The sequence below is a fragment of the Gekko japonicus genome, unplaced genomic scaffold (assembly GCF_001447785.1).
Source record: "Gekko japonicus isolate JY-2015 unplaced genomic scaffold, Gekko_japonicus_V1.1 scaffold574, whole genome shotgun sequence".
Lineage (NCBI taxonomy): Eukaryota > Metazoa > Chordata > Lepidosauria > Squamata > Gekkonidae > Gekko > Gekko japonicus.
This window is the reverse complement of record NW_015159725.1, coordinates 37,260-61,057: the sequence shown is the minus strand read 5'-3', so window position 1 is coordinate 61,057 and position 23,798 is coordinate 37,260. Positions and strand designations below refer to the sequence as shown.

General features: G+C 44.1%; 1 protein-coding gene across 1 annotated transcript in view; it reads left to right on the top strand.

The window, feature by feature from the left end:
• LOC107120468 (visual pigment-like receptor peropsin) overlaps positions 1–23,798 on the top strand; it is a 75,278-nt gene that overhangs the window by 39,267 nt on the left and 12,213 nt on the right. The window contains exon 6 of the mRNA XM_015423210.1: positions 21,607–21,706. Within this exon, the coding sequence (XP_015278696.1) occupies positions 21,607–21,706 (100 nt within the window). The remainder of the gene's footprint in view (positions 1–21,606; positions 21,707–23,798) is intronic.

Below are 23,798 nucleotides of genomic sequence, written 5' to 3'. Positions count from 1 at the left end.
GGGCCCCCCCCCCCCCCCGAGATGTATAAACTGGGTTGGGGAATTAAATTCTGGCTGGATGAGTAAAATTCAACTTAAAGTAGAATACTAGTGAGCCCAGAACATCTGCTGTCACCAGAAGATGGGAAATATGTGGGAACAACAGTGGCTAAAGAGGTTCAATGAAGAGGGACCTTGGGGCCTAGGCCCCTAGGGATTCATGCATCCTATAAAAAGTGAGGGTCCTATTTCAATATTTTAATATACATTAACCACAACAGTGTGATCAGTGACCTCAAGCCAGACACCCTGGAGTGTGAAGTCAAATGGGCCTTAGAAAGCATTACTAACAACAACAATTGCAGATTAAATCATTCATATCCACCATGGCTTTGATTCCACAGTAGGCCAGTTCAGCCTAGGGTTGCCAGCTCTGGGTTGGGAAATACCTGGAGATTTTAGGGGAGGAGCCTGAGGAGGGCAGGGTTTGGGGAGGGGAGGGCCTTTGATGGGGTACAATGTCATAGAGTCTCTGTCACCTGGTGATCAGTTGTAATAGTGGGAGATCTCCCATCAACACCTGGAGGTTGGCAACCCTAGTTCAACCTTGTTGGTAAAAACATCTACTTTTGCTTCATTGACTACGTTAAAGACTTTGATTGTGTGAATCACAATCACAACAAACTGTGGGAAGTGCTTAAAGAGATGGGAGTACCAGACCACCTCACATGTCTCCTGAAAAACCTGTATAAGGGTCAAGAAGCACCAGTTAGAACCAGATATGGAACAACTGATTGGTACGATAAGGATGTATATTGTCACCCTGCTTATTTAATTTATATGCAGAGTATATCATGCGAAATGCTGGCCTGGGTGAATCACAAGCCGGAATTAAGATTGCCAGGAAAAACATCAACAACCTCAGATATGCAGACGATACCACTCTAATGGCAGAAAGTGAAGAGGACCTACAGAGCCTCTCGCTTAGGGTGAAAGAGGAGAGTGCAAAAGTTGGCTTGAAGCTCAACATCAAAAAAACTAAGATCATGGCATCCAGCCCCATCACTCCTTGGCAAATAGAAGGGGAAGTCATGGAAGCAGTGACAGACTTCACATTCCTGGGATCCAAGATCACTGCAGACAGTGACTGCAGGTAAAAGTCCATATGGTCAAAGTAATGGTATTTCCAGTAGTAATGTATGGCTGTGAGAGTTGGACCATAAGAAAGGCTGAGTGCCGAAGAATAGATTCTTTTGAATTATGGTGCTGGAGAAGACTCTTGAGAGTCCCTTGGAATGCAAGGAGATCGAATCAGTCAATCCTAAAAGAAATCAATCCTGACTGTTCCCTGGAAGGCCAGATAATGAAGCTGAAGCTCAAATACTTTGGCCACAAAATGAGAAGGGATCACTCACTGGAGAAGACCCTGATGCTGGGAAAGATTGAAAATCAAAGAAGAAGGGGACAGCAAAGGATGAGATGGTTAAACAGTGTTATTGATGCAACAAACATAAAATTAAGCAAACTCCAGAGGACAGTGGAAGACAGGAGGGCCTGGCATGATGTGGTCCATAGGGTCACGAAGAGTCGGACTTGACTGTGCGACTGAACAACAACAACAAAAAGGGTTCCCAGACCCCCCCGGTGGAGGTGGGGGTCCACCTCCACCAGGCCCTGCCCTCTGTCACCAATCAGCTGGCAGGTTGGGGAACTTACCAGTAGAAAGAGGAAGGCCTAGGCCATGTTGCCAGCATCGCACAGGAAGTTACATCATCATGCCAGTGGCTTCTGGGGAACACTCTGGTATTTGGGCAATAACTCTATGGTAGAAGCCAGTTTTACCATAGATGTTTTGCCCAAATACAAGAACATCACCCAGAAGTCACTAGCATGATGACATCACTTCCTGTGTGATGCTGGCGATGTGGCCTGGGCCTTTCTCTTTCTCCTGGTAAGTCCCCTCCATCCTTCACCAGTTGCCAGGAGGGACCTGGCAACTCTAATAAACACCTAAAGCATTGAACCTGGGCCAGAAACTTGGGTTCTGTGCTGTCAATAGAGCAAAGCCTCTAAAGACATTCTGAGAAGTGTGCACATATTACAACTCTTTTTCAAGTCCCTCCAAGTCCAGAGCTCTACTTATCTTCTCAGGCTGCCTTCCCACTGTGCGTCAAAACTGACCTAGAGATCCTCAAGGAACAGTTCGTTCACTCAGTGTGTTTAACCTTTTGCCTTTGAAGAGTCTGCCAACATGTGGATTAATTAATGTCACTTGCAAGGGAAGTGACTGGGATTCAGTTTGAACAAATAACCTTAAACAATCCTTTGAATCATTAAAATCTAAATTTCTATTGTGTTGTGTCATCCCTATCTTTTCTAAAACTGAGAGATAAAATACATTCAAAGGAAAAATTTGTGAACAGATTTTGGGATTTCCAGAAAATATGTGGGATGTAGTAACTTGTTTCACCTCATTCCTAGAAAACAAGCAATTTGAGGGGGGAGGGCTTATTTTTTGCTTATAATATTCTGTAAAAGGCCATGTGTTATATTAAACATTAGTCATTTACAAAGTGAGGGTTAAACAAGAGAAGACACTCGAAGATCTGTGATGGGGTCTCCTTTGTAAGTAGAAATTGCAGAAGGCCCTAATTCCGATAAGTACTGCAACATGGGGGGGGGGGCTTTCTCTCCCACAAGCTGTTTTCTTTACCTCAAATGGCTTCCTGAAGCTGCTATTCGCCTAAAATTGGTGTCAGCATGTGTTCCTAAATAGAGTTTATATCAAATTTAGGGAGCTGTTGGAAGCTGGGAAAATGGCAAGGAGGCAAAAGTTACTTCTACCATCTGTGCCATGATTCAGATCCAAACTAGGGCCTCCTTTGACTGCTATTTACAAAGGGAAAACATACCAATGATCTAGTCATGGATCTTCCAGGATTTTGGTTTGGTTCTTATTCAAGGCTGAATTTTTATAGCATCAACAGATAAATGCTTAAACTACGACTAGGAAGAAAGCATTGTACCTATGTAACTTAGGGCTCAATGAGATTATTCTTCTGTTGTGACATTCACACTGGAGTGATTTAACAAACTGTGGTTTATTTTCTTACCTACAAACTGGGATTATATATATGACATATCCCACAATTTGTTAAAGCACCCTAGTTTGAACATCACAGCACACTGTGGTTAGATTTCCTAAACTAGTAGGGTTGTCATGGCGAGAGCCATACCTGTTGCCTGCCTATGACTTAACCATAGAGTTTCTGGGCATCGAGCACTTTATGTAATTTTTGGTCATTTATCCTGTTTTATTCGTTTTTTGTGTATTAGCACATGGTGTCCCTGCTTGTTAGCCGCCCTGAGCCCATTCGTGGGGAGGGTGGGGTAGAAATTTAAATAAATAAATAAATTCCTAGAGAAGTGACATAGTGTTGTTGGCAACATTGCTGATATCATTCCCCCCGCCTGCCAACTCTTCAGTCTCATCTCTAAGCATGTTGAGTGGAGAGAACAGCAACCGAGTGCACTAGCCCAAGAATAAACTAGGCCTATTTTGTTTGCAAACGAACCAGAGTTTGTTCATAATATCCAAATATAGCCAAGGTCTATTTCTTCCAGTTAAAAAAGAAAATGAAAATTGATTTATAAGTTTATATCTATGGGACGGAATTATGATGAAGGGAGAAAGGAAGTCCATGTTACAAGCTTGTACTGGCCCCAGATAAATAATGTTTGGGTGCTCTATAAGTACTGCCCCCTGTCCAGTCCCAGTCACCAGGTGTTGAAGCAAATTAAAAAATAAATAAATACCAAAATGTAGTCAGTAATCTTAACTGAGGTAACCCTAAACTAGTCCTAAAAATGTCTTTAAACCATTCTAGAAATCATAAAGTTTGGTTGAGTCTCTAGAAGGACTTCCAGTTATATATACTCAATGTCTGTTGTGGCACAACTTTAAAGACATATCCTGCCTGAAAACGAGTATTAACTAGACTAGGATCTAACAGGGGTTGAGAATTAGTGATTCTCAAACTTCATAGAATACTAGCTGAAGCACAGATATTCACCGAGATGCTTGCCTATATATAGTTCATGATTCCTGACATTTGTGTGAGATGGAAGTAACTGACAGGCAGACCTTGGATCTGACAGTCCTAAGAGCATTAACAGATAAAACAGGTGGTAAAGGTGCTGAGAGTACACACTGTGTAAGTTCATTCGGTTCATCTCAACATCCTGATTAATGGAGTCTCTTCAAGGTAAACTAAATGGCTAAAGACAAAAAGTTCCCTAGTGCTACAAGGGAAACCTAGTCTGGAAACTCTTGCTTCCTTCTCAACATTCTGTTCCAAAAATTGTGATATTGTAAATATTGAACAGAATCTTGGCTGCTCTGTAACTTCTATGAAAGAATTTCTGTGTTTGAATGATTTGGATGTATAGTGGTTAATCAAATCATGCTGGAATAGTGTAGCACAGCTGCTTTCCATTGCACAGATCTTATGTCCTAGGCTTCAGGACATAGCAATATAGTCCAGTATCTCCACTGTTGCAAAACTGTACTTTTGTTTTATTTCCCTTGTTTGTCTCTAAAAATAGAGTGCTCTCTCTGTGGTTGATGGAGACTGCAATGTGAATCAATACCACCATTAAAAAAAAATCTCTTTTAATGGTATAAATCTCCTTTAATCAGCCAACTTGTCTATTTTGGTAATCCTACAATTAAAATGTAATTAAAAAAAAAGACATTTAAAATAACCAGAGAAAATGGAAGTGAGACCATAACTAAACAGCAGCAAAATGGACAATGAAATTAACATATGTAAGAATCCCAGCCTAAAATCACATCCGAAAGCTTTTTAAAATTAAAAATTCTTGACCAGCTTTCTAAAACCACAATGAGTGGGCCAAGTGAGCTTACCCTGGGAGGGAGGTGCAAATGCCTAGTATCACCACCGACAGAATCTTGATCCATGTAACTACTAGCATTAAAAAACATCGGACCAAGTACTGATCTCTGTGGTACCCTGAAAAGTACTGGGTTCGCCGCATGGAGGACTCGGACAATGACATACGTTTGCACACATTTATTGTACTTCTCACAGGAACTGCAAAAAGGCCAACTATATTTACACCCATCCAGCACACCCACAGTCCCATTGGAGGGTTTGAATTTCCCGCCAAAGTTGCTATTGGTTCATGCTGGGGGAACTAGGATCCTAGTTTCCTATTGTCTAGAGGAGCTAAGCTCTTGACTGTAGCCACGGACCCCTGGTGGTGATCCACATACATAACACCCCTCCCCCCATAGTTCTGACCCAACATACGTAATATAGTCCTTTAAATAAGCGGGGGGTCGGCACTCTCTGAGGGAATGCCAGGGGGCTGGTACCGGGTCACTGGCTATAGGTTCCAGTTGCCGATCTGTGACCTGGGGCTGGGGCACCTGTTGTGGCGGCTGAAGTGTCTCTGGTTCTGTTGGTTCTAGTGGTGGTTCCCTGGAAGAGGCCTCCTCAATGCTCGGGGTTTCGGGCTGACTACTGGGCTCGGGTATGTAGGTGCCGGTTCCTGCTGCCAATGGTGTTGGTTCTCCTGCCTCTGGGAGCTGTCGCCGCCTCTCGCTGTTCCACCATCCTCTTGGAGTCCGCGGCCCGGTCCAGGTGTAGCCGATCCAACAGGGTTGCGGGTCGTCGGCCCATCAATAATTCTGCAGGGCCGTGGCTGGTGATGGGGTTAGGTGTTGTCCTCTGGGTCAGGAGGAAGCAGGCTAGCTGGAACTCCCTGTCTCTGTCCGTTATCCTGCTGAGGGCTTCCTTCGCGGTCCGCACCATTATTTCAGCCTGGCCGTTTGTTGCGGGGTGGAAGGGTGCAGATCAGTTGTGCCATATCAGGTTCCTTTGGAGGAATTCCTGGAACTCCGCTGACGTGAAGGCTGCCCCATTGTCGGAGACTATCGTGGCCGGCAGCCCGTGTGTAGCGAAGATCCAGCAGACGGATCGGATCACGGCCTTTGTAGAGGTTGTGGCCACGGGACTGATCTCCAGCCACTTCGCGTAGGAGTCAACTGTTACTAAGAACTACAGTCCCTGGAATGGTCCGGTGAAATCAATGTGAAGCCGGGACCATGGTTTGCAGGTTGACTCCCACAGCTGTGTTGGTGCACTTCGCGGGTTGGGCCAAACTTCCTGGCAGGTTTGGCACCTCCGGACCCATGACTCAATCTCGGCATCGATTCCCGGCCACCACACATAGCTCTGGACCAGTGCCTTCATTCTTACAATGCCTGGATGCACCTCATAGAGTGCCGTGAGTACCCGCTGTCTCAGGGTGCTGGGGACCACAACTCGGTCTCCCCACAGAAGACACCCCTTCAGGGCCGAGAGTTCATCTTTCTGGGTACTGAAAGCCATGAACTCGGGGCCCAGGGATGATGTAGGCCAACCCCTCACCACCCAGCCCAAAACCTGGGAGAGGATGGGGTCGCGGGCTGAACAGGCAGCATTGTTGGCAGCTTGCAGAGGAGGCACCGAAAGACTTTTGATAAGCAAAACCCCAGGTGCAGGAGCGGGATCGGTATCTGCAAACGGCAGTGGTAGCCGGCTCAGGGCATTGGCATGGCCCATAGCCTTGCCCAGGCAGTGCTCCAGGTGGTACTGGTAGCCAGCCAGAAAAAGGGACCATCTGAGGATGTGGGGCGACATGACTTGGGGCGTTTGTTTGTCGGCAGTGAAGATGCCAAGGAGGGGCTTATGGTCTGTAGCAATCATGAAAGGGCGCCCATAAACAAAGTTGTGAAACTTCTTGACCCCGGCAATGATCGCCAAGCCCTCCCTATTGATTTGCACATAATTGCGCTCTGCGGCCATCAAGGTCCTAGAGTAATAGGCCACGGGAACCTCACGACTGTCAGGGAGGATGTGGCCCAGGATCGTGCCAACACCGGATCATGCCAATACCGTAGGGGGAGGCGTCACACGCAAGGACCACCCGCAGGGATTCATCAAAGTGGGACAGCACATTGTTAGAAATCAAAAGTGCTTTCACCCCCCTGAACACCGCCACTTCCTTCGGGCCCCAGGACCAAGAAGCTGACTTATCCAGGAGTCAATGTAGGGGCTTTGCCACTGTGGCCTTATGTGGCAGAAAGGTGTGGTAGAAATGTATTAGTCCCAAGAACGCCTGTAACTCTGCTTTACAAGTGGGTGTGGGGGCCTCCATGATAGCCTTCACCTTGTCTTTAGCTGGATGTAGGCCAGCAGTGTTCACCCGGAACCCCAGAAAGTCTACTTTGGAAACCCCGAGGAGACATTTATCTCATTTCACTTTGAGGCCAGCCGAGTCAAAACGTTGCAGGATGGCGTGGAGGCAGAAGGCGAAGTCGTCAGGGGATGCCACGGTGATAAGGACATCGTCAAAAAACAGCATCACTCCAGGGATCCCTTTTAACAATCATTCATTGTTGGAAGATCCCCGGGGCTACACTTACGCCAAATTGTAGCCTCTTTACCTTAAAAGCCCCCCCCTGTGCGTGACTATCATTTATGCCGTGGCCATGGCTTTGTCTACCGGCAACTGTTGATAGGCCTGCGCCAGATCAAGTTTGCCGAAAATCTTAGCCCCCGCCAAAGAAGCCAGAACATGACTTATGACCGGGACCGGGTAGGAGTGGTCATGAAGGGTCTTATTAATTGTGCATTTGTAGTCTGCACAGATGCGGACTTCACCATTGGGTTTAAGTGGGGTTACAATCGGCATTTCCCACATGGCGTGTGATACTGGCTCTAAGACCCCTTGCGCCACTAAGCAGTCCAGCTCCTCATCAGTTTTAGGCCATATTGCCAGCAGAGCGGTGCGGAATTGCATGCGGATAGGGGCCACCTTGGGGTCTAGCTGCAAGGAAACCGGGGGTCCTTTATAACACCCTAAAGCCCCATCAAAAATGGCGGGGAACTCCCCACAAACCTCTGCAAAATCCCTAGTAACACATTTATTAACACCCTCCGATCATGATGCCCAACGGCACGAACCAGGCCCGCCCCAGCAGACAGACCAGATTTCCTTCCACCACAATCAAGTCCAAAAGTCCCTCAAAACCCCAGTACTGCACTCTGAAAGTTTCCACACCCCTGATAGGACCTGGGTTCCTTTGGAAGTCCACCAAACATAAAGGGGAGGGGCGTAAGTGGGGTCCCCCATTGGAGCAAAGTCTGTGCAGTGTGTCCACCAGAACAATGGATGCTGCCGACCCCGAGTCTACTTCCATCTGGCAGGGGGACCCCTCGATTCAGACTGTTACTTGGATCTTCGAAGTAGCAGACAGGTTGGGGAGGCGTAATACCTGGAGGGATGGCCGGTCGGTGAGGAGATAGAGTTTGGAGGTCTCCGCTGTGGTCTCGTAGGTGGCTGCAGCCTGGCGTCGGGGCTGGGCTGGAGGCTGCTGGTGCCAGGTTCCCTTGGACCGGCAAATGCGGGTGAGGTGGCCCTGTTTTCCACAAGTGTGGCAAGTCGTGTCTCAGAATTGACATGACTTGCGCTCATGCAGCTCTCCGCAGCTGGCACACAAGGAATGGCTGGCGGTCTTGGCGGGATGTTCCAAAGCTGCATGTTCTGGTGGCTTCCGGCGAGTGGGTTGGCAGACGAGATGGACGTCCTCCTCATCTGAGTTCTTGGGCGCCAAGTCAGGGAGCACCAGGTGGGAAGCTGCTGAGAAATGGTCGTGGTGGGAGGCCTCATGTGCGATGGCAAGTTGGAGGGCCTCGTCGATCTTGATGTTGGTAGTGCCAATCATCTTCCTCCACAGCTTTATGTTGCTGATGCCCCAGGTGAATTGTGTGAGGAGATTTTCCTCCATTTTGGTGAAGGCACAGTCCATAGCCAGCTGGCGCAGGGCTGCTATGAAAGCAGTGGCCGACTCACCAGGCTTCTGGACGTGGCCCTGGAACTCGATCCGCCTGGCAAGCATTGTTGGCCGGGACGTGAGGTACCTCGTCAGGGCTTCAATGATGTCCTCGTAAGAACACTCGAGGATCGCCCATGGTGCTAGGAGACTCTTTGCGAGGTGAACGGTGTTCACGCCACAGGAGCTGAGGAGAAGGGATCGTCATTTGCCCGGATCAGTTACCTCATTGTAGGCAAGGTGGCATGTCAGTTGGTCCGTCCACGAGTCCCAGAGTTCGGGATGGGCTAGATTGAAGATCTCCAGATTCCCTCAAGTGGAGACCATGGCTTTGGCACAGAGAGGGGAGCAGTGTCCTGGATGCAGTGTGCGGTGCTGCTTGGGAGCGATGTGGGTGCGGTGGCGTTGGCTGGATCTATGCTCGGTGCTGCGCTGGGATGCAAACCAGGCCTGGCTCAGTGGAATCCCATCCTCGTTGCCACTGAAAAGTACTGGGTTCGCCAGCTGACATACAGGGCTGTGCAAGGCTTATATGCTCTACTTTTGCAGTGACAGTTCCCAGCTCTTCAACCCTTCATAAGTCTTACAGCTTCTGGCTAGAGGCATGCTTTTACGGTAGGCAGACTGAATATCCTGCCAATTGCAGAGCTCCAGGAGTGCTTTACCAAAACTCCATATTCTGGCTGCTACTGCTGCTGTGCATCTGGAGTTACTGCTTTGTATTTTATCATATGCTTGTATTGACTTTTCTCAAGACCTTAGCTCAGAGGACTAGAATAATAAAGGAAAGAGAAATTCTGCTTCTGATGGAATGGATATCTCCAGGAATAGCTTGGGGGAGAATCAGAAGTCTCCTGTGGGAGGGGAAAATTGATGAAAGTCCAACTCTGACATTAATTTTTTCTTAAGGAGGGGGGTATACTTTCTGTGAAAAAGTAATTTTAAACTTTATATGGCAAGGGAAAAGATCCAGGATTAAACTCAAGACATTACAGGATAGAAAGAGTAGAGGAGGTTTTGGTCTCCCTGATTGGCAGCTTTATTACAAGGCTTCCGCTTTAGCGTGGATTAAGGAGTGGGTTCTTCTGGAAAACAACAGAATTTTAAAATTAGAAGCGCATGACTTGCCTTTAGGGTGCCATGCGTTTTCCTGGTATGGAAAGGCAGGATCGCAGAGATACTTTCAGTTGAGAGGCTCACTATTAAAAGTATGGGACCAGATTAAGAAGCAAACCTATATGAAAACACCAAGATGGGTAGTACCTTTAGAAGCTGTGACTCATTCGAATGTGTTCTGTAAAGAAGATCTAATTAGATATGATGAGTTAATAGACACCAGACAAGAATTGAAAAACCCATTACAATATAATTGGTGGCAAAATTGGCAAATTCTATCCTGCTTTAAAAAAGATAAGTGATTAGGTTTCTATGAAAAATATACAGAGTTTAACAAGATAGTGATGTTTACAAATCAGAAATTTATTTTTTAAAAATGTATGCATGAGGAACAGGTTAAACCAGTGATGATAAAATGGGCCCAGAATTTAGGGCACTCTATTGACCTGGAACAATGGTCTTGGATATGGAAGAAAAGTATAAAGATGACTAAATCGATTCCTTATAAAGAAAATATTTATAAGCTTTTCACAGATGGTATATAACTCCTATGTTCCTTTCTAAGATAGATATTAATTGTACTAATCATTGTTGGAAATGCCAAAAGGCAACTGGAACGTTTTTTCACATGTGGTGGAAATGCTGGAAAGCGAAGAATTACTGGATTGATATACATGAAATAATACAGAAAAGCCTAAAAATTTCTATCCCATTAACCCCGGAATTATTTTTGTTAACTATTCCACCCAAAGAAATCCAAAAGAAGGATTTATATTCCGTAATTAATATCATTATTGCAGCAAGGATTGCATATGCCAGTTGTTGGAGGAAAACAGGGGTACCAAACAGAACTGAAGTTGTAACAAAAATATTGGGAGCAGTGGAAATTGATAAACTCACATTTTATTTAAAGGATAAACCAGATAGACAGTTTGAAAAAAACTGGATGAAATTTTATAAATGGGTAAATAAGACAAATAAATAGAAGCATGGAAGTAAAAAGATGTATTTTATTTTTTTATAGATAGCATTACATGTAAAATAGCTTTCAGTAAAATAAGTAAAATAACTATTAACAGTAACTAAGACTAATGTATGGAGTTAAAGACAAGAAGAGTTTTTGTATCATCACACTCACTCTTTTGCTTTGTATGTTTTGTTTTGTGGTGTGGAAAATTGAATAAATATATATCTTCAACTTTGGCATTTTGCATATGGAATGGGGGAGGGAGTGCACAAGTCTGATAATTAAGCGGGTTTGTGCCTGGTTTAAAAACACATTCTGCTTGTTCATGATGTTTGAATTGAATGTGATTATTTTCACTCAATGGCCAAAAGAGCTAATCCGTTAAAACTACCAAACCAAAGAAAATTTGTTCTCATAATATCAGGACTCAGACTCTCTAATCTGCTTGTATCAGACGCCCTTGCTGTTTACTATTAAGCTAAAGTACTTTTGGTCTTAGAAATCCTGAAAGTATGGGATTATTTCAGTAACCTACTGCTGAAGAACAATAAGCTGCTTGGTAGTGATATGAAGCATCCTTTGTCATTAACAATACAAACAAGGTTAATGCTCAGTTTACTACTTCATATGCAGTGTTTCATGCTTATGTATGAGACCATAATTCATGGTGAGAGAGGTACATCATATGATCCAATGTATATGCTAGGAGATTGACTCTGGTGCTATTTTCTTAACCCTGATACATCTATCAGGACCAAAATATACAGACTTGTAGCATTCATACTGTTCAATTACATATTCCTGCATATTCGTGAATGTATGTTACAATATGAAAAAGTGAGAACCAGTGGTTATGCTCTAAGAGGAATGGTACTAAGGCACTTGGCTGCCTGCATAATATTCTCAGTCTAGAAAACATCCTTCCTAATCCCAGATGTCCAGAAGCAAGCAAGGATGAGGAACAAGGGCTCTGCACGCACTCCTTTCTTTTATTACCTCATGCCTTCCTGCAGAGCAGAGCCATCTCAATTAATGTTATTTGGGAGACCGAATCATCTTGCCCAGATCGCACTCTGTGGACCAGTTTATACACGTCATATGTAGCTTGTAACTTCCCTGTTATTCGGGGATATAGGGCATTTTCCATCCCTGCGACTAAAACACACTCGAAGGGGCGGGGAAGTGGAGGGCTGGTTACTTTGGTCTCAGTGGAACTGAAGGTTGACATTCAAGTCCTAGAAAATAAATAAAAATGTTCAAACTCTACTTATCAAGGGAGCTCATTTTAAAAGTGTTTTATGTGATAATGTATATATCCCTCCAAGGGGCTCACCAGGGCAGGAAAGGTGGCGCATCTGGAATCTCTTAACAGATACACTAGACCTGTTAATGTCCCAGTTTCCTAAGGTTCATGTTCTTTTATGTGGAGACTTTAATGCTAGGACAGGATCAGGTAATTTAGAGGCAAGAGATGGGTTGAATGGGCAGATTGCCATGCATGCCCACTCTTTAGAGCGCTCTTCGAGGGACCAGGTTGTAAATAAGTAAAGGTCCCAAACTGGTAGGACCCATACATAAAAAGGGGGACATTGCATACCCACACAATTATAGACCAATAAGTTTACTAGATATAGCAGCAAAACTAGATATAGCGGCAAAACTGGAAGACTGGGAGGCTGAGGAACAAATTCTATATCCGGCTCAAGCAGATTTTTGGAAGGGCCTTGGAACAATCTGTCACTGCCAAACCCTTTACCAACTGGCACATTCTGGGTTAAATGGACCAACAAAGGCACTTTATGTAGCATTTGTTGACCTGGCCGCCACATTTGATTCTATAAACAGGGACCGCCTTTGGTCAAAGTTAGCTAAAATGAATGTTGAGAGGCGGTTATTACTGTTCATTCGAGAGCTACATAGATACTTTTGCCCAAATTAGAGTGGGTATTTCTGGCTCTTTAACCAGTAGAATTCCTGTTAGTAAAGGTGTGAAACAGGGCTTTGTGCTGGCCCCATCGTTTTTTAACCTGTATATCAATGACATAACAGAGATTCTCTCAGGTCCGCACTTTTTTCCTCCATCACTTGGTCAACAAAAAAATTCAATTCTTCTTTATGTGGATGACATGGTTTTAATCTCCCTAACTAAAATAGGTCTGAGAAGACTTTTACATCAACTAGGGAATTATTGTAGTGAGGAATCGCTCAATCTAAACTATGCAAAGACCAAGGTAATGGTCTTTAGGAGAAACCTTAAAATCTCTCGATGGACTATCCTTGGCAACCCTATCGAGCAATGCAGAGCATTTAAATATATCGGGGTAACCTTCACAGAGACTCTGAATTGGAAAAACCATCTTGCATCAGTAAAATCTTCAGCACTAAGAATGGTAGGATCAATCTTATATTTTTCCACACAAAGGGTGGATGTCTGATTGACCCGGCACTGAAACTATTCAACAGTAAGGTTATCCCCCATCTCTTATATGGAATCAAAGTTTGGGGCTGGAAGGAGGATATTTTGGCTAACTTGGAGGTAATCCAAAACCAATTTATAAAGTGAATTCTAGCTTTGCCCAGAGGAACTCCCACATCTTTGATGAGAGCTGAACTGAGACTCCCCTCTCTTAGGGCCCGGGCACACCTGGCGGTCATAAAATACTGGAAAAAGAACACACCTCTGAGCTCCAACTCTACAAGCCACCAATCAGACAACCTCCATTTTGATACCCTACTCGTTCTAACTTTCTTAATACCATTATCCAAAGATACACCATTCCAGATGACCTTCTCAGGGCCTCAGCTGAGAACTCACAACTTAGGGACTGGATATATGAGGCTGATGCACTGATCGATTGTTCTTTAATTCTGAAATCGAAAGTGGCTCCCTGGTATAAATATTGCACATTTGACCACCTCAAGTCAACTTATCTAAATATCTCTAATTATAACCTCAGAGTGCCCTTTACAGCTTTACAATTCCAAACTATGCAAACAGCTCTTTTGGCTGGCCGTTATTCGCATACTCCAAAAGAGCTATGTGTCTGCATTTGTGGCTTGCCAGAGGTGGAGGATCTTCCTCACTATATGCTCTACTGTCTGCTTTACAGCACTCCAAGAGAGAAAATTTTAGAAGGAATTCTATCGGTTATGCAAGCATACCCAGAAACTGAGAAGATTGCGTTCTTGCTTTCTGATAATGATGCTTATCTATCCAATAGAGTTTCCCTGTTTGCTTTAGCAGCGTCTAAGATTAGATCTAAGGGGCAGGCTACCTGATGGTGATTAAACCCATTTTATCTTCCTTTTATTACTGACTAGTAGTTAATTTTAACCCTGGTATTAACGGTGCTTTTTAACTTTTTATGATTGCTCTGTTGTATTCTGTATTTTGTAATGGCCAGTGGCTCAGTACAATAAACCACTTTGGACTTTGGATGTAGGTTGTATAGCTGTGCAGGAGGTGTCCAAAGATTGACTCGGGGAAACTGATGCTGCTGTAAAGATTAGCACTGTTCTATCTGTCTGTCTAATATTCAACATTTAATATTTATATCTGTATGTACAGAAATATTATAGAACAGCTAAGGCTCCCTTCTACTCCCTAAAAGTAGAATGTAATGCTGTAAAAGGCTGCCCTGAAGCTCTTTCCTGCCAGGGTCACCCAATGGGACGGCAACCAAAGGCTTAACATTTTTGGGGTCCTTTCACGTTGGTGATCCAAGAAGCTACAGAATGCAGTGGCCCTTTTATTGGGGGTAAGAGGAGGAGGAAATGTGACCACAGGACAATCTCTCTCTCAGCCCAACATAACTCACAGGATGATTGTCAAAACAAGATGAAATGGGAGGACCATCTGTCCTGCCATCAGCAAACTAGAGGAAAAGCAAGACATAAATGTAATAACTGGGGGGAGTACATGATGCCCACAGAGATAGATGCAAAAGGCAATTATTAGCCTATTCCGGCTGATAGCTGGTCGTGCGTTTTCATAGGATTGGGTCTGAGTGGAATGAGGGGGGATCTCTGGGAATGTATGGTGATTTTTGGCATCCATTTATGCCACTCAAGGAAGTGGAGAACCAGAAATAATATTGATAATATTGATTAGGAATTGCCTTCCATTCTGTTGGCACTATAACTTGTACTTTGGAACCACATTCTAACTCTAACCACTAACTGGCTGGAGTGAAATGAACTTTCTTCTTCAGTCATATTTTAGGGCAGAGTTGCCAACTTTTTTTACTGGCTTCCATTCTTGTACATTTAACTGCAGTTTGAGATGCAGATTTACAAAATACTTACCTTCATACTGTGAAAAGCTTCACCTAGTGGATTTCTGCAAATAAAGGTGTTTTCAGGTCACATGGTCAAGGCAGGCTGGGGTTTTCCCCGCAGTAACCCTACCTGAAAAAGAGAAAACAACCATTTTCTAGTTCTTTCTAGTTCCTTCAACAGGTATACAGGAGTGTGTTTGTTGAAAAATAGCAACATTACAGATGCATTTTCCTTTTTTTCTGAGTAGAGTTGTCATTCACATTCTTTTCTGGCAGTGCTCTTGTGCCACTAACACTGAAACATCTCGCTCATAAAGATAATTATTTCTCAATAGTTAAATAAAGGTAAAGGTTTCCCTTGCTTGAAAGCTAGTTGAATCTGGCTCTAGGGGGCGGTGCTCATCTCCGTTTCCAAGCCAAAGAGGTAGCACTGTCCAAAGATGTTTCCGTGGTCATGTGGCTGGCATGACTAAATGCTAAGGCGCACGGAATGCTGTTACCTTCCCACCGAAGCAGTGCCTATTTACCTATTTATCTACTTGCAATTTCTTGCTTTTGAACTCCTAGGTTGGCAAGAGCTGGAGCCAGAGACGGGCGCTCACTCCATCACGTGGCACTAGGGTCTTGAACTGCCGAATGACAGACCTTCCGGTCTGCAGCTCAGCATCTTAACCTCTGAGCCCCTTCTCAATAATTACCTCCTTGCAAAAAAAAAAAAGAAGAAGCAGCTTCATCTGCTCATTTGTTTTCCTTTGCTTAATCTCCGGCTTCTATTAAAATCACAAGAGAAGGGCTAGTAAAAAAAAGTGGCAATCTTAATCTGAATGCTTTTGCCTGTTAGTGAATTAGCATCCTAATCCCATAAATATTTAATTGGAAATTATTCCATTTGAGTTAAATGGGGTTTATCCTCAAGCTAGGAAGCATGGAATTGCAACTTCAATATATTCCTGGCATAATGCATCTTAAAATGCGGCTTAAAATATGGCATGAGAAGAAGCGAGGAGACTAGACATTATACTTTTGTTCATGTTTTAGCATGCAGACAACCTTTACGCAAAAGCTGGGAACTTCCTGATTTACAAACACAACCGTCTTGCTGTAATGCTGAGAGTGGAATTAAAGATGACAAATGTTTTCTAATTGGCAAGGGAAAAAAAGCTGACAGAGTCAATACTGAGACTGGCTGAACATCCTCGATGCTTTTAGTGTTGTCAGAATTAATTTGCTGTCTTAAAGAGCTGTTTTATGACACACGTCATTATGTGAGATAACTTCTCAAAGATCCTGTGAAGAATATTTCATTCACAAATCATGATGCCTCAAAAAACAAAAAAGCCTCCTTTTAACTTCAGAAAATCTAATACTGGAGGTTGGGGGACACACATAAACAAGAATCATGCAGGGTTGGCAGGGGGCCGCAGTGAGGAGGGCAAGGAATGAAAGGAAAGCGATCCATCCTCCATATTCTGCTCATGGAACTTCCAAAGCTCTGCTGGTGGAAGGAGGAGGAAAGGAATCTCACAGGACTTTCCTTTTTCATCACAGTCTCCCAGTTCTTGTGGCTTTTTGACCACATGGGCAGGGACAGTTCTAGGATGGGGGGGGCAGGCAGCAAGTTTTCATGGCCCCCTCCCCCTCCTTTGCTCACTCCAGGCCCTCCTCTGCCACCTTCCTTTCCTATCCACCCTCATGTCTCCCGCTCGCTTGTGTGTCCTTCCCCTGCCCACTTGTGAACCTTTCCACTGCCAAGGCTCTCAGCCACCTGCCCTGCCTGCAGCCCCTTCCCCAGTGGCACCAGCAATGTGAGCACTGAGAACACAGATGGTAGAGTGGCAGCAAGTGACAGTGGGGGTGACAGCAGTAGGCCCTGGGCGAAGAAATCCTCCACCTCCTGTGTACTGCAGGCCCCTGTCCCTGGGCACCAAACCCATCTTGCCAGCCCACTGGAGCCTGGCCCTAGCAGGGCATCACCAGGAGTCTTAGAGCCTCCTTCCCCTGATCTGTTCCTGGGGCAAAAGAGTAGTTAGCACTGCCCAGAGACAAAAGCAGTTGCTAATACTCTTTAGAGAGAAGTACTCTGACAGCAGTGATTGGGGGGGGGGAGCCAAAAGTTTGGAATTATTTCTGCACCCTCCCCAGTGACTCCTGTGTGCCACACCCATGTTTGGAGGAGCACAGAACCCCGACACGTGTCCTCTTCTGTCCTCTGCAGGCGCTAAGAGTGGTAGCCAGTGGGAGAAAGAAGAGGCCCACTCCCTCTCAGCAGAGAGAAGTGGAGGGAAAGCAGGAGGACCCTCCAAAAAAGACTCCCACACTTAGGGTTCCATAGGTGAGACATCAAGGTGGCCCACCCTTCAAGAGGTCAAAAGGTCTATGTGGAGTGCCCAGGAAGTAGTCAGTCACCTCATCTGCAAGATGATTACTGTGGATGACCAACCGTTCTCTCTCATGGGGGATGTGGCCCTGAGTCCACCTAACACCCAAATCCCAGCAGGGGAGAGGAGTTCACAATCAGGAATAAATGACTGTGCTCATCTTTTAACAGGTTCCCTGTCTCTCTATCTAACTGCCAACAGATAGGCTGCAGAGCTGAGCTGATATATTGCATTCTGATCCCATAGGGCAGAATGGGAACTCTGTAATTAACAGCCAGAACTGCCTGTTCAGCTTTGGAGGGCTCCTATTGGTGTTTCCTAGGCTGGAGAATTCTGCCCCCTCTGTTGCTTTGAAGTTTTGTAAGCAGTTTAACTGAGCAGAGACAGTCTGTCTGGAAAAGTATCCATTCATAAACCACCATGAACAACATGAAAGTCCATGGAATGTTTGTGCTAGTCACTCTGCCATGAACGTTGCTTCGTGAACCACAGATCAGCCAAAATTCATGATGAACTGTACTTTGTGAGCCAGTCCATGCCCATCCGTACTCATACCTTACTTTTGCAAATGCACCAAGTAAACTCTGATGGTCAAGTTTCACCTCCATTATGAGGATACCAATTGTCCACCCAGAGAATGTGTTGTGGTAGTTCTTTCATTCATCATCTTTCTAGCTGACTTTGTACTTAAGCTAAGTGTTGCTTATGATTTGCTGCTCTGCTGCTCTGGCTGACGCTAACAGAGCCAGTGTGGTGTAGTGGTTAAGAGTGGGAATTTGGGGAACCGGGTTTGTAGCCTGTTGGGTGACCCTGGGCCCAGTCACAATTCTCTCAGAACTCTCTCAGCCCACCTACCTCTCAAGGTGCCTGTTATGGGGAGAGGAAGAGGAAGTGATTGTAAGCTCCTTTGAGTCTTCTTAAGGTAGAAAAAAGCCAAATATAAAAACCTTCTCTTCTTCTTTTCATCCTGCCATGCAGTGTTTCAGCAGGTATCTCTTTTCCTGACATGATAAAAGGATGGGGAAAGTTTCACCATCTTGATGTTGTGTGTGTCAGGCTGCTGCTAAAAGTATAGAACAGGATTGTCAACTGTGGCTTGTGAAATTTGTGGAGATTAGGGAGTAGTACCTCGGGAGGACAGAATCTGGTGAGGAAGAGAACTCATATCCAGAAATGGCCCATCAGGGTCAAAGGTCAGCTCTTCTAATTTCTTCCTTTCCTGTGAATTACTCCCTTCCAACAATAATCAAATTTTAAATTTAAATTTCCTGCCTCATATCACTCAACCTAAAAAAAAAACCCTCTCAAAATTGTCTTCAGATTTTTCTCTGTGTTAAGGAGAAAGGATACCAGCAAACAGCAATTTAATTCATCTTTTAGTACTGTCTTTACCACCAACCAGGGGTCATTTCGTAGAAAAAGAGGTGCAGGAGCTTATTAGCATAACTTATTTGCATATGCCACACACCTCTGACATCACCAGAAGTGTGTCAGAAGGCAACACCCACCGCTCAGGCTCCACTGGACTGTTCTGGATTGCTAGCTATTGGGGGGGGGGAAATGTGCAGATCTGCCCTCACAGAGGAGGGAGAGCTTGTACCTGAAGGCGGGCTGGGGGGGCACTCTGCAACTTACCTGGTTGCTTCTTGCTCATCCTGGCCCGACTGAGGGCTGCTGGGAGCAGGGAGCGGGGCTTGTTGCATATTCCCGCCCCCTGGGCTCCTTACTGCTGGAGCTCCGCTCCTGTGCACTCCTGCAGGAAATGGCCCCTGCCACCAACTGTCAGTTTCTTTTAGTCCTGTGGTATACCATAGAAGAAACAGAAATCCTACTACTGTTCATAGCCACTCCTGGACTTTCATTTCTCCAAGACTGTATGGTGCCCATATTGAATAACCAAGAGTGGCCCAAACTTGTCAGATCTCAGAAGCTAAGCTGTGTCAGATGCCCTGGTTAGTAATTGGATGGGAGACCACCAAGGAATCACTAAACAGAGGCAGACAACGGCACACCACCTCTGAATGTCTCTTGCCTTGAAATCCCTATGGGGCCATCATAAGTTGGTTGCAACTTAATGGCAATTTTAAAAAGGACTGGGTGGCTCTTCCAAGGGAAATGGGCTCTGTAGTCTGGAGAGGAGTTGTAATTTCAAGAGAATTTCAAGCCTCACTTTGTGGTTAGCTATTCTAGCTAGGGCTGGTCCAAGGTTTTCTGGTGCCTTAGACAAACTATGACTTTGGTGCCCTCCAATAGAAATAAAAATGAGAAGATGAATGTTTTACTTACTGAGCATTCAAAAATGGGAAGATGAAAATAGATACACTTAGCAAAAGCCCTCCATGTTCCATCATGGCAGCTGCAGAAGACCAGAGTCAACAGATAGAGATTCTAGAAGCCAGTTAATGCCAAGCTTCCCTTCCAGCTACCAGTGCAGTATGGCTATCTGTCTATTGGGGTGATGGGACTTGTGCAGTTCTAGTCAGCATACCAGCAACAGCGCAGATAAGGGTGATTGGTCTGGTGCTTCTTTGAGAGAGGGATGGTGATGCGTGGCATTTATTTATTTATTACTCATTTTTATATTCTGACTTTTTTCCATCATTGTATTCCAAGTAGCATAGAGGGAATGGGGGGGGACCTCCTCCTCAGACCTGTTCAGCACTCCTAGAAGTGGTGGTGGTGCATGGACCCAAAACGCATTGCCTTGCTCTACTGCCACACAGGCCGGTACGTCACTATGAAGGGTGGGAGACACATAAGTGGGAGCCACATATGACCAATGCAGAAAGAGGCATCCGTACTCAGCAGGTGGACTGAAATGAGGCAGTGGTTGCTCTTGCTGCTACTTGCTACCTAGGGTGTATAGGGCAGCCATGCACAGCCAGTCATTGAGAATGATCGTACAGGAACAATGTCGCTTGCCATCCCTCCTCTTGATTTCACCATCAAAATAAGAGCTAGAGCATCTACCTTGCAGCCGGTGCAGCTCCTGATGCAGCTGTCATTTTCCTCCTGGGGGGTGATTTCTCCATGGGAAGGCAGTCCCATCGTCAGGGGAACTCTCACCCTGGCGGGCAGTTGGGAGCTCTATCAGGAGGCAAGTCCCCCTAAGGTCATGGTGAGGTGCTGCTGCTCAGTGTGGCTAGCAAAGGGGGTGATGAGGGCTGGGAGTGGTAGGAGAAGGCACGGGCTGCAGCTACACAGTCCCGGAAGACATGTTGTGGTTTCTCCTCCTCATTCTCTTGTGGGGCCTGAGGTGAGGTGAGAGCAGAACTGGTGCTGCTTTTTGCTTCCAGAGTCCCCCTACAGGATGGTGGTGGCAAACATAAGCTCATATCGTTACAGGTGCTTGGGTAGGGTAGGGTGGGGAGTAAATGATGGCTTCCCAGTGGCCTTTAGGAGAAAGGCATAAAGAGGAGACTCCTCTCACTTTTTTGATGACCCTGAAAATCTGGTACCCTAGGCAATCGATCACCAGGGTTTGCCTAGTGGTCAGACCAGCATTGACCCTAGTGTGGCAGCAAGGCCACTAAAATGGTCTTACATTTTGTTTTGGCCCTGTTCCAATGAAAATGAAAAGCTTTTCAGTCCTGTTGATTTAACTATTTCTCTCCCATTGAAATCAGTAGTAATTAAAAGTTACTAGCTATACTGCACAATGTTCTGTCTTACAAAGTATTTAACCAATTTTTTCTTTATATCTTTTTCATTTCAACAGCTCAGGAGTAGGTGACTAGGCCTGCGTCCACTTATTTAAAATATATCTGATCCACATGACACTATGCGTCCCTGGTTTTGAGATGTTCACTGATCATATGGATAATAACTTTCCTTGACATTTGATATCTCATGGACATTTAGGATGCTTGTACACTCCAAAACATAATAGTACAAGGTCACTAAAACAACCCCAATAGTTTTTAATTGCTGCTGGTATTCTAAAGCTGATTCAAAGTGACAGTCTCCTTTGCTCTTTGTTTTTACCAGATTGATGGATTTCTGACATTTTTGTTTGGTCTTGCTAGCATTAATACACTCACAGTGATAAGTGTGACCCGCTACATAAAAGGCTGTCATCCAAATAAAGGTAAGTCATTTTAAACACAAATTTTGTGATTTGCTCTATTAAAGCCTGATTTACTTATAGGTTTAGAAAAACAAAATAATGTAGCAATATACTGCCATAGGGAATCAGGTTCATTGTTCACTGTTTGGACACATTATGACTATGTAACCCTCTGATCACAAAATGTTTTCGGTCCTCATATTACAATAGTCCTTTATTTGATCCTTGTACACAGCAGAAAAACAGCCACAGATCTTTGTCACAATTAATAGTACTCTACCTAATATGTGCCATTATACTGCTTTTTATCATCCTTCACACTTTCACTCCACCATCCAAGCATTGCTTTTTATCATCCTTCACACTTTCACTCCACCATCCAAAACTCTTGATTGTCTAGAGCCGGAATGGCTACTATAGAATACAGAAAAATGTTCAGGAACTTTATACTCTGCATGACTCACAAGTCTACTATAAAAGTCAAGTCCTAAGTAAGAACTTCAACTGCCAAGAAATAATGAGAAGGGAATTTTATTTATAAATAATCCTAGGAGCTTTTAATATAGCAGCCCTGCTATCATTAACATATCACAATATATGTGATATATATTGGTTTGGACCCTAGAGAACTCCTGCAAGACAGAACAGTTCTGCTTAATCCCCCCTTTTGGCTGCAGTTCCCCAGGCCACATCTCACACCATTCCTTATGGTCACCAGATCCACAGGAGCAGCTTTTGATAGACTGGGGGTGGGGGCCTGTACTTGGAAGGGTCAAGAGGCAAAAATCCCTTGTCCCGCATTCCATTCATGGTTCTATAAGATCCAACAGAACCAAGGAGGAAAAAGAAACTTAACCCAATAAAACTGAATCAAGAACCAAAAGGTAAGGTGGAGGAAAAACTCGTGGAGGACCAATAGTGAAAACCTCATATAGACTTATTATAAGTTAAAATACATGTATTTATTTTGAGAAAAGTTTAAAAAATATATAAGGGCCCAATGAAAGCCTCATTTACAAATACAAATGACATGCACACAAGGAACAATTATTGTGATCTAACACATTCGGCCCAATCAGGCCTTCATGATGTACATATAGGCACATGTTACAAAAAAATAGCCAAAAAAGGAATGCTGTCGAAAAAAGAGAAAAATGGGTATTAATTGTTCTAAAATATATAATGTGATGAATTTTACTTATAATATGGTTGCAAACCCCCTACATTACTTATTTCAAAACTGAAATTAATAGACACAGGACAGGAATGTTTATGAGGCCTTTTAAGATTTCTTCAGAGGTCAAACAATATGATGTACATATAGGCACATGTTACAAAAAAATAGCCAAAAAAGGAATGCTGTCGAAAAAAGAGAAAAATGGGTATTAGTTGTTCTAAAATATATAATGTGATGAATTTTACTTATAATATGGTTGCAAACCCCCTACATTACTTATTTCAAAACTGAAATTAATAGACACAGGACAGGAATGTTTATGAGGCCTTTTAAGATTAAATCCTCTGTCCAGTGCATATGCACAGGTGGTATATGCTATTACTTTTGTGTATCTAAAAATATAAGAAAAATATCTAGTAAAATAATATAGGTAAAATGTAAATGCAAAAACTAAAACATCAATTGTGTATAAAACATCAACTGTGGTTCAGAAAGTAACGATGTAACCAATTAGTAAAAACCAAAACGTCCTCAATAGAAAGCAGTGCTATTAAACGTGTAGTTAGCTTATATAGTCTGGTACTGAATGATGTAATCCTAATGCAGTGCATGATAATGGTTACATGATCCCACAGTGTGACAATGCATCAATATTCAAATATTAGAACAATATAACAAAGGACCAACCAAATAAATGAAAAACTATCAAAAATTTATACAGTAAGCCAATCAACCTGTTTGTTTAATTAAACCATACAGAGTTATAGACTTGAGGGCATGGATCCAAAATGTTTCTCTGGCCTTCAAACGCTGAGTCGGGTGGAGATTACAAGCCCAGACTTGTTCCAAAGCCAAGAAGTGAAGGCCCAGCCCCTCACAAGGGAAATAGAAGTGCCAATATGAAGAAGTAGAAAGTATTCATTTAAAATTAAACAA